Genomic DNA, 10,924 nt, shown 5'->3' on the forward strand with positions numbered 1-10,924 from the left:
ACACCAGCGTTATGCAGAACGTGTTTCGGCAATGCCGAAACGCGTTCTGCGTAACGCTGGTGTGATTACCTTCCATGTGTGAATAAACACTGGTAAGCATTCTTCAGAAAATCATGAGGCCCGAGAGTTGTTTTATTTTTTTTTATCACTTATTGGATTAGAGCTGCACTGCCAGGGAAAGCCAAGCACTGTGTGACAACAACCACACCTTTACAACAGAAAATGTGGCATTCCATTTCTTGCGGTGGGACTCCCTGTGATCATACACTTCTACCTTTATGTCATTGATTGGGGATAAGACTTAATAGTGGGGTATCCCCTTTTAAAATAGTCTGTATAAATAGTCTGTTTATACACAGAATTACTTAATGTTTGTTTTTTTGCTTTTTCTTTTATATTTAGCATCTATCTTTCAGCCCAATGAAATGGTAAGAAATTTCTATTAAATCAATGCAAAATGTAATCATTAGGGAAACCTATTATGTTGTACATGTCCTATCTACGGACATCACCTTTTTGTAGAGTGGAAGTTGAGCAGATCAGATTCATATACAGTCTTAAAGGGGTACTCCGGTGGAAAACTTTTTTATTTTTTTACTTTATTTATTTTAAATCAGCTGGTGCCAGAAAGTTAAACAGATTTGTAAATTACTTCTATAAAAAAAAAAAAAAAAAAAAAAAATCAATCCTTCCAGTACTTATTAGCTGCTGAATACTAAAGAGGAAATTCTTTTCTTTTGGACTTCTTTTCTGTCTGTCCACAGTGCTCTCTGCTGACACCTCTGTCCATGTCAGGTGTCGGCAGAGAGCACTGTGGACAGGCAGAAAATAAATCCAAAAAGAAAAGCATTTCCTTTGTAGTATTCAGCAGCAAATAAGTACTGGAAGGATTAACTCTTTTTTAATAGAAGTAATTTACAAATCTATTTAACTTTTTGGCACCAGTTGATTACATTTTTATTTTTTTTCCCCACCGGAGTACCTCTTTTAAGGGAAACTTTTAGTATCTATTGATGATAAACTATCTGCTTATTCTGGGCTTAGGAGTCCAGTGGGTGGTGCTACTCAGTGGGTTAGGAGTCCTGTAAAGCTAGTCAGTTAATTACAGATATCCCTGTATTCAGGCCCTTAAATCAGAGTGAACAGGGATTTTACTATATAAAGGGTTCTTGCTAACCGCACATTTTATTTGATAGATTTGCCAGTGTGATTGATATATGGATTGTTGTGAACTATTAATGGATTTACTTGACCTTTTTATAGTTTCCATCTTTTCTTTTAGGCATCCATGATTCCAGAACCAAATACTTCAGGTAACCCCACACAATATTGTACATACCAGAACTTGTCAGTTGGACTCATAGAAATACTTGATCCATGGATCTTAGAATCAATCCCTGTAACTATACCTGTTATAAAGGGTTCACTATATTTTGGGCAAAACATGCAGGGCTATATGGCCTGGTTCCTCAACAAACCCAATGCCCAGTTTGGTTATGCAATTTTAAAATGGGAATTTTTTATTTCACATTGTGTAGCATGTAACGTCTACTTGGTTAAGTGCATACAAAATATAACAAATGTCTTGTGTATATCCTCGAAAGTTCAGATATCAGAGATGGGTACCCCTTTCCCTGCACTCTACTTAGCGCTGCATAGTGACACATTATACATGACAACAGCTGCTTCAGCCTCATCCTGTTGCACACAACTTACTGCTTTCATGGTCCTTTTGCTTGCTGGTTGTTATATTCCGGAGTCTCACTCAATAAAGGGGTTCCTAAATGACAACATCTAATATAAAAAGAGACTTATGTATTGGGTGTTGCACTGTAGTATTTGGTGCTGCTGGTGAGATGTACTGTGGTATTTGTATGGTGCTGCTGGGGAAGTTACATTGTATCATACCGTGTGTGTGTGTGTGTGTTTTGTTTTTTTTATATTGTATGTACTGCTGGGGAGGTATTTTGTTCTGTACTCCCCAGCAGCGCATAAAAGTAATTATTGAAAATAAATAAATAACTACATGACACTAACCATTGAGTTTCTCTTTTGGATACTTCAATAGAGCTGGGCATTAACATAGACCCCTACCAGCATAAGGTGTACGGTACTGCTGGTAAAGATGGACAGGAGGAGGAAGGGTGCTGATCATTTCTCCTATTGACTTGAATTTTGTGCTACACTATGGTATTTAGTACTACTGGGAAAGTATATTGTGCTGTACTGTGGTATCTGTTTTGTGCTGCTGCGGAGGTATTCTGTGCTGCTCTGTGGTATATGTTTGGCACTGCTGGGAGAGTATATTGTGCTGCACTGTGGTATCTGTTTTGTGCTGCTGTGGGGGTATTCTGTGCTGCTCTGTGGTATGTGTTTGGCACTGCTGGGAGAGTATATTGTGCTGCACTGTAGTATGTGGTGCTGCTGGGGGATATCATGTATTACTGCATGGTGGTACTTTATTGGCACTTATGTGTTGTGGTTAAGATTGGTGCTGCATGGTGATATTTGGCCCGGCATGGTACTATCGGTTTGTTGGAAGACTTCAGCATCAATGTGGATTGGCTGGTGAGGTTTAAGAAGAAAGTTTGAGAAGCCCTTGTGTATATAGTAAATCACTGTGTTGTTAACGGTCTATTTCAACATTTGTTAACATTTTGCCCACCCTGTGTACAAACCTAACAAAAAGCAGTATGGAACTTAATTCATCCAGTGTCAGCGACGCTACAGCTCCTAATTGAAGCGGTCTGCAAGCAAGTACATTATCTTTTGATCTATCTTTTCAGTAGTGATTACATTAGTATAATTATCAGTTTCATATAAAAGTGAATTTCATTAGCAATGCACATAATGTAAAGTAAGAAATGTATAGTGAAAAAAATACTATCAATATTAAGTGATATGTGCTATTATATGAAATAACAAGGGTCACTTAACATTGATGGCATTTTTCAATCTGCATTTCTTACTGTATGTACATTGTTTTTGTTATGCACGTTTTCAAGGAATTGCTATAACATTGCTGATACTGGGTGAATAAAGTTTCATACAATTTTGGAAGTCTGATTTTAAAGTTTATTTAGTACCACCCAAGCTGGGATGGTGAATCTGTGAGATCTTGATCTTAAGCTGTCCATACATGTTAGAATTATGTCTGCTAAACTGTATTACTGGGGGATTGGTTTACAATCTTGTGTATAGGAAGGAGCCTGCTAATTCTCCCCCAAAAGGATTAAGCAGTGTGCTTTCAGCATGTCAATCCTTGAAGATTATGGGGTACATAAGCTCCCACCAGTAATATCTGGCCATAGCTTACATCTCTCTCCCCTTTAGAGAACATACAGACTCAGATGTGCATGTATGCGTATTAGGGTTGTTGGGTGAAGTAGCTGTTGGCCAAAGCCATTTAAAGTGACCCCTTTGCTTCTGACATCCCTAGAAGTTTTGATCAGTCAGGATCTGAGTGTATAGACTCCTAATGATTGCTAAATCAATCAGGGAGAGAAGCGCACAACTGAGTGCTTCACACTCTGCTCTCTGTGTGCACTACCAAGATGGTCCCATAGACTTATATTATGAGACTGTCTTGTGGCATAGAACCGGGTGCACTTGCCCCAACTCAGACCCCACCTGATCAAAACCTGTTGAGAGGAAAAGTTGCTTAGTTGCCTATAGCAACCAACCAGATCACTTCTTTCAGTATTCAGAGGCCTTTTCAAAAATGAAAGAAGCAATCTGGTTGGTTGCTATGGGCAACTCAGTGACTTTTCCTCTGGGCAGGTTGTGATAAATCTCCCCCACCATGTTGTGTTTTTTGTTTAGTTTTTTTAAGTGATCTCTAAAGTTTATAGCCAGTTAAATCTTTGTGTTCTTTTAGGAAGAAAACCAAGATATGTCAGACGTGAAAGAACGCACAAAGCAGCGGCCCCAGTGTTACTGGATCCTTCTGCTGACATGCAAATAAGCAACGTGTGACATAATGTGGGGGTGCAACCTGGAACGTTCTAGATTATTTGCCTTGTTCCACTGTCGAGCAGAAGGAGTGCTGTATAGATAAGTGGACTGTAAAGTAACAGACTCCGCACTGAAGGAGCCAAGGAACTGACATTTCAGCCTTCGTGGCAAGGGACTTTTTTATATTAATTTGCTATTTAATTGTATATCTTTGTCAAGCGTCTTCTTGAAGAAACAGGGAGATGCCACTGCTCATCCAACGCACTGAATAATGTTCTGTCTAGTGAAAGTGTTAGACTGATAAATATATATTATTATATTTTGTAATGAGTTTCTATGTATTATGAGCAACTGCAGTTTGTGTTTTTAATGTGGAGAGTTACTTTGTATTTTTAATAGATTTCAATGGCTTTAATAAATTAAAGGGAAATGTATTTTCTGAAAGAACTTAGTGTTAAGTGTGCATTTATATTGTGTGTATGTGTGGTAATGGAGATGATGCTCTCTAGGAGTATATTTAGAGGTCATTATCTGTCCCATGTAAAGATAATGGGGGGGGGTCAAGACCTGCGGAGGAAACGTTGACCAACCACTTATTTTGCGCCTTTCACTTTTCAGAGGCCATGATAAAAATAAAAGAAGCGATCTTATTGGTTGCTATAGGAAACTGGTCAACTTTTCCTCTGCACTGGTTATGATTAATCTCCCTCTATGTGAATAAAGAGATTGTACCACTACATCCCCATATGTCTAATGGTAACCGAATTAACGGTTGGTTAGGAAGTATTACTTAGGAGACTAGCTAAAGTGATTGCAGAGGTAGCAGTTTCATCCAGACCCTGGAGATTTAGACCCCAATGGCCTTACTGCTATATACGAAGACCTCTAGACTAGATAGAGGAGCTGCCACAGGTTTTGCCCTGTGTACGAGGAACTTAAAGTTACTATATGCTGCTACTATAAGCACAGCTGGGTAATTCACTGCAATAAAAAAAATTCAATCTTTCTATGGGTGGCTGTAAATGTGTACAGGGCCGGCACATGCGTAAGGCAGCTAAGTTGGCTGCCTTACGGCACTGATGCTGCTGAGCAAGAAGTGTGGGCGGAAAAATCAGAATCCCCAGCCACTCACTGTCAGCTGATTTAGACATTTAACTGTGGGCAGGCAGCCCACTGGAGTGGCTGTGAACTGGGCAGCAGCAGAACACTGGGGAGGTAAGAGTTCATTTACCTGCTGCTTATGCACATCATGCAGGGGACATCGCTGTCGCACTGCTCTGTGCTGATCCTGTCACGTGACTGGAAGAGCAGCATGGCAACGACATCCCTTGCACACGTAGCAGGTAAATTCAATGTGTGCTTTAACCCCTTAAGGACCCAGGATGTATGGGGACATCCCCGCACCCAGGACGTACGTCCCCGTACGTTCTGGCGTTTTCCAGTCCCTGCCGTGCGCCGGGCAGAGATCGGAACAGCATGTCTGCTGATATCCTTCAGCAGGCATGCCGTGCAAATGCCGAGGGGGGTCCCGGGACCCATGGATGTCGGCGATCACCGGAGATCACTTGCGAAATCACGCAAGCGATCTTCGGCGATTCGGGTCATTCAGGTCACTTGTGACCCGATGACCTGGAAATAAATGGTGATCGGCGGTGTACAGTACACCACCTATCACCTGCCGTTGCTTGGGAGCGGTGACAATACTGTCACCGCCCACAACGCTGCTATTGGCTGGCGATCGTCCAGCCAATAGCAGAGCGGCAGAGGAGGGGTTAATGGTCCCTTCCCGCTGCTGCACCCGCTCTCTTCATTCAGTCAGCGGGTGCAGCAGTGAGAAGAAGCCGTGGATCCCCCCTCAGGAGCCTTAGAATAGGGACAGCGGATTGCAGGAACAGGTAGGAGTAAAAAGTGAAATAAAAGTAAAAAAAAAAAAAAGTTAAAAAAATAAGTACTCCCCCTCCCCCATAATAGGTCCCCAAGGGTCCTATTAGGGTCTGATCCCTGACCCCAGGTCCTATTAGGGGTTCAGGGAGCTGCGTGCGCCACCCCCTTTTTTTTTTTTTTTCTTTTTTTGGCCGAAGCTTTTTTTCTATTACTGTTATTACACTTTTTACACCAAGCACCACACACTACATACTTTTGTACTATTCCAGTACGCTGGCAACACAGGGACATTCCTCCAGTACCAAGAAGAAGTCCTAAGGTTCCTGATCTTTGCTGACTGGGAAAGATCAGGCCCGACTTCCCAAGGGTCTGGAGTTATAGGCGCCAGGATCGTCCCTGGCCAACACTTTCCAGGTGTGATCCCCCACAGTGGAAAGAAGGGGCGATCCCAGAAAAAATGCAGTGTGTGTTACAGGAAGGGGATGCGGAAGGACACCAGGTGTCATCAGTGTGACACTTGCCCAGATAATCCGGGCCTCTGCATAGACTGCTTCAGGGAGTATCACACTTCCATGGAGCACTAAATTTTCCCTTTCATTACAATTTTCCATAATTTGACCAATGTACCAAGTCCAGAGTACATTCCAAAATATAACCCCCATGAATCACTAAATTGCCCAAAAAATCCTGAAAAAAAAAAAAAAAAAAAAAACGATAAGACCTCTGGGGGTGTTTTTTCAAAAATGTCATAGGTCATAGGTCACTGAGTCACTATCATTGGGGACTTTTTTATGTTGCCACAAATGCGCAGCGCTCTCTCTCCACCTGAACGGGTGCACATTTGAGGCAACAGGTTAGGGACTGCCACACACATCACATTCCCAGAGTGATGACTCGGAGCATAGGGTTTGGGGCGGGCATATATATATATTTTTTTTTTTGTTTTAGCTATGCTCTGGGTCATCATTCTGGGAACATATCCTGTTTTATTATTTTATGATTTATAGTTTTCTGGCCCACTGTACCCCATATTACGGGCCTCTGTACCCCACCTGTCTTCCCCAGTTAAGGCCCGTTGTCCCCCATAGTGTTCCCCTATTTTAGGGCTCAGTGCTCCCCCCCCCCCATTAATGCTCCTTGAGCATCCTGGCTGCTAGAATAAGCTCAAGGCCCCTGACTGACCTCCCACTCCAAGGCCTGGTGTGCACCCGTGGAGTGAAAATCATCAAAAATTAAGGTATGTCCTTATTCCAAAGAAATGTATTTACAAATTTTTGGGGGTCTTTTCTGCTATTAACCCTTTTTAAAAATGTAAAATTATGGGGAAAACCCACATTTTTGTGAATTTTTTTAAAATTTATATTACATATGCAAAAGTCGTGAAACCCCTGTGGGGTATTAAGGCTTACTTTACCCCTTGTTACGTTCCTCAAGGGGTCTAGTTTCCAAAATGGTATGCCATGTGTGTTTTTTTTGCTGTTCTGGCACCATAGGGGCTTCCTAAATGCGACATGCCCCCCTAGCAAAATTTGCTCTCAAAAAGCCAAATATGACTCATTCTCTTCTGAGCATTGTAGTTCGCCTGCAGTGCACTTCAGGCCAACTTATGGGGTACCTTAAAAAAAAAATTTTTTTACATATGCAAAAGTCGTGAAACACCTGTGGGGTATTAAGGCTCACTTAATTCCTTGTTACGTTCCCCGAGGGGTCTAGTTTCCAAAATGGTATGGCATGTGTTTTTTTTTTTGCTGTTCTGGCACCATGGGGGCTTCCTAAATGCAATCTGCCCCCCAAAAACCATTTCAGAAAAACTTACTCTCCAAAATCCCCTTCTCGCTCCTTCGCTTCTGAGCCCTCTACTGCACCCGCCGAACAATTTACATAGACATATAAGGTATGTGCTTACTCGAGAGAAATTGGGCAACAAATACAAGTAAAAATTTTCTCCTTTTACCCATTGTAAAAATTCAAAAATTGGGTCTACAAGAACATGCAAGTGTAAAAAATGAAGATTGTGAAGTTTCTCCTTCACTTTGCTGCTATTCCTGTGAAACACCTAAAGGGTTAAAACGCTGACTGAATGTCATTTTGGATACATTGGGGGTGCAGTTTTTATAATGGGGTCATTTGTGGGGTATTTCTAAGATGAAGACCCTTTAAATCCACTTCAAACCTGAACTGATCCCTGAAAAATAGTGAGTTTGGAAATTTTGTGAAAAATTGGAAAATTGCTGCTGAACTTTGAAGCCCTCTGATGTCTTCCAAAAGTAAAACCACATCAATTTTATGATGCAAACATGAAGTAGACATATTGTATATGTGAACCAAAAAAAAAATTATTTGGAATATCCATTTTCAAATTTTTCATAAAATTTTGGGATTTTTCACCAAGGAAGGATGCAAATTACCAAAAAATGTTACCACTATGTTAAAGTAGAATATGTCACAAAAAAACATTCTCGGAATCAGAATAACTAAAAGCATCCCAGAGTTATTAATGTTTAAAGTGACAGTGGTCAGATGTGCAAAAAATGGCCGGGTCCTAAGGTGTAAAATGGCTGGGTCCTTAAGGGGTGAAAAAATATATATATTTTTTTTTTTAGATCAACTGGTGCCAGAAAGTTAAACAGATTTGTAAATTACTTCTATTAAAAAATCTTAATCCTTCCTGTACTTATTAGCTGCTGAATACTACAGTGGAAATTCTTTTCTTTTTGAAACATAGAACGGTCTGCTGACATCATGGGCACAGTGCTCTCTGCTGACATCTCCGTCCATTTTATGAACTGTCCAGAACAGCATATGTTTGCTATGGGGATTTTCTTTTACCCTGGACAGTTCCTAAAATCGACAGAGATGTCAGACAGCTCTGTGTTTCAAACGGAAAAGAATTTCCACGGTAGTATTCAGCAGCTAATAAGTACAGGAAGGATTAAGATTCTTTAATAGAAGTAATTTACAAATCTTCATCCACATCCATTTGATGCTTAAGTGTTCTTTATTCGGTTGATCTTGTTACATCAGTGCGGTCAGACGCTCAACAGGGGTGTATTTCGGGGCTACGTTCCGTTTCTCGCGATTGTTGCGCTTCAACAATAGTTGAAGCACAACTATCGCGAGAAACGGCCCGTAGCTCCGAAATAACCTTTTAAGAAACACTTAAGCATCAAATGGTGAGTGCCCTGCACTTCTTTTCTGGTTGTGGATGACGTTTTATATATGCCGGTGACTATATTGCAGTGAGCACAACCAGCGACACTTCATTAAGATCTGCTATAAGGTGAGCGTCTGAAGAGCATAGGTGCTGGAGCCGGGCAGTGCCGGGTGCGCTTTTTTGATTGAATCTAATTTACAAATCTGTTTAACTTTCTGGCACCAGTTGATTTAAAAAAAAAAAAAAAAAAAAGTTTTCACCGGAGTACCCCTTTAACTGCTTTGCAATCCGTGAAGCACCTAGTCCATCATGGTGCCGCTCAGGGTGTATGGAGCTGGCTCCTGACTCGAGCTCGCTCCATATTGGGTGGCCCCCAGCTGATTTCAGTAGCTGGGGGCTACCGCTAATAGCTGCCATGCAGCAATCGCTGCAGCCGGCTATTAACCCTTTAGCTGACAGTGGCATCTAAAGGTACCTTTTGAACAGTCCCTGGTGATCTAGTGGGGTGAATCTCCCCCCAGCAGCGTGATCACAGGGGGGTGATCAACTGTAGAGTTAGCCGGAGGGCTTACCTCTCCTTCCCTGGTGTCCACGGCTCTGTCATTGATTGATAGCCTGTCTAGAGCAGGTTTTATCAATGGAGCACAGAGCACACAAACCAATGTAGTTCTCCAAAGGGACCAAAAAGTGTAAAAAAAAAAAAAAAAAAAAAAAAAAAAAAAAGTTTAACCCCTTAAGGACCGGGGTTTTTTCCGTTTTTGCATTTTCGTTTTTTGCTCCTTGCCTTTAAAAAATCATAACTCTTTCAATTTTGCACCTAAAAATCCATATGATGGCTTATTTTTTGCACCACCAATTCTACTTTGTAATGACGTCAGTCATTGTGCCCAAAAATCTACGGTGAAACGGGAAAAAAAATCATTGTGAGACAAAATTGAAAAAAAAAACGCCATTTTGTAACTTTTGGGGGCTTCCGTTTCTACGTAGTACATTTTTCGGTAAAAATTACACCTTACCTTTATTCTGTAGGTCCATATGATTAAAATGATACCCTACTTATACAGGTTTGAATTTGTCGCACTTCTGGAAAAAATCATAACTTCATGCAGAAAAATTTATACGTTTAAAATTGTCATCTTCTGACCCCTATAACTTTTTTATTTTTCCGTGTATGGGGCGGTATGAGGGCTCATTTTTTGCGCCGTGATCTGAAGTTTTTAACGATATCATTTTTGCATTGATAGGACTTATTAATCGCTTTTTATTCATTTTTTCATGATATAGAAAGTGACCAAAAATGCACTATTTTGGACTTTGGAATTTTTTTGCGCGCACGCCATTGACCGTGCGGTTTAATTAACGATATATTTTTATAATTCGGACATTTCCGCACGCGGCGATACCATTTATGTTTATTTTTATTTTTATTTACACTGTTTTTTCTTTTATGGGAAAAGGGGGGTGATTCAAACTTTTAATAGGGAAGGGGTTAAATGATGTTTATTCACTTTTTTTTTGCACTTTTTTTTTGCAGTGTTATAGGTCCCATAGGGGGCTATAACACTGCACACACTGATCTTTTACATTGATCACTGGTTTCTCATAAGAAACCAGTGATCGATGATTCTGCCGCATGACTGCTCATGCCTGGATCTCAGGCACTGAGCAGTCATTCGGCGATCGGACAGCGAGGAGGCAGGTAGGGGCCCTCCCGCTGTCCTGTCAGCTGTTCGGGATGCCGCGATTTCCCCGCGGCTATCCCGAACAGCCCACTGAGCTAGCCGGCATGGTTTCGGTTTCACTTTAGACGCGGCGTTCAACTTTGAACGCCGCGTCTAAAGGGTTAATAGCGCGCGGCACAGCGATCAATGCCGCGCGCTATTAGCCACGGGTCCCGGCCGTTGTTAGAGGCCGGGCCCGAACCGCTATGAC

At 41.4% G+C, this 10,924-nt stretch overlaps 1 protein-coding gene across 6 annotated transcripts in view; it reads left to right on the forward strand.

Annotated features, from left to right (window-relative positions):
• Positions 1–4,394, forward strand: part of C10H1orf159 (chromosome 10 C1orf159 homolog) — a 67,868-nt gene extending 63,474 nt beyond the window's left edge. For 5 of the 6 annotated variants that reach the window (XM_056542511.1, XM_056542516.1, XM_056542515.1 and 2 more), the window contains 3 exons: positions 403–428; positions 1,283–1,313; positions 3,878–4,394. In XM_056542511.1, coding sequence (XP_056398486.1) covers positions 403–428; positions 1,283–1,313; positions 3,878–3,975 — 155 coding nt within the window. In that variant the 3' untranslated portion in view covers positions 3,976–4,394. Of the gene's footprint in view, positions 1–402; positions 429–1,282; positions 1,314–2,068; positions 2,191–3,877 lie in introns of all 6 variants that reach the window. The other variant, XM_056542514.1, reaches the window with a different exon arrangement.
• The last annotated feature ends 6,530 nt before the right edge of the window (positions 4,395–10,924 follow it).

This window comes from Hyla sarda, chromosome 10, assembly GCF_029499605.1.
Source record: "Hyla sarda isolate aHylSar1 chromosome 10, aHylSar1.hap1, whole genome shotgun sequence".
In the NCBI taxonomy this organism is placed as follows: Eukaryota; Metazoa; Chordata; class Amphibia; order Anura; family Hylidae; genus Hyla; species Hyla sarda.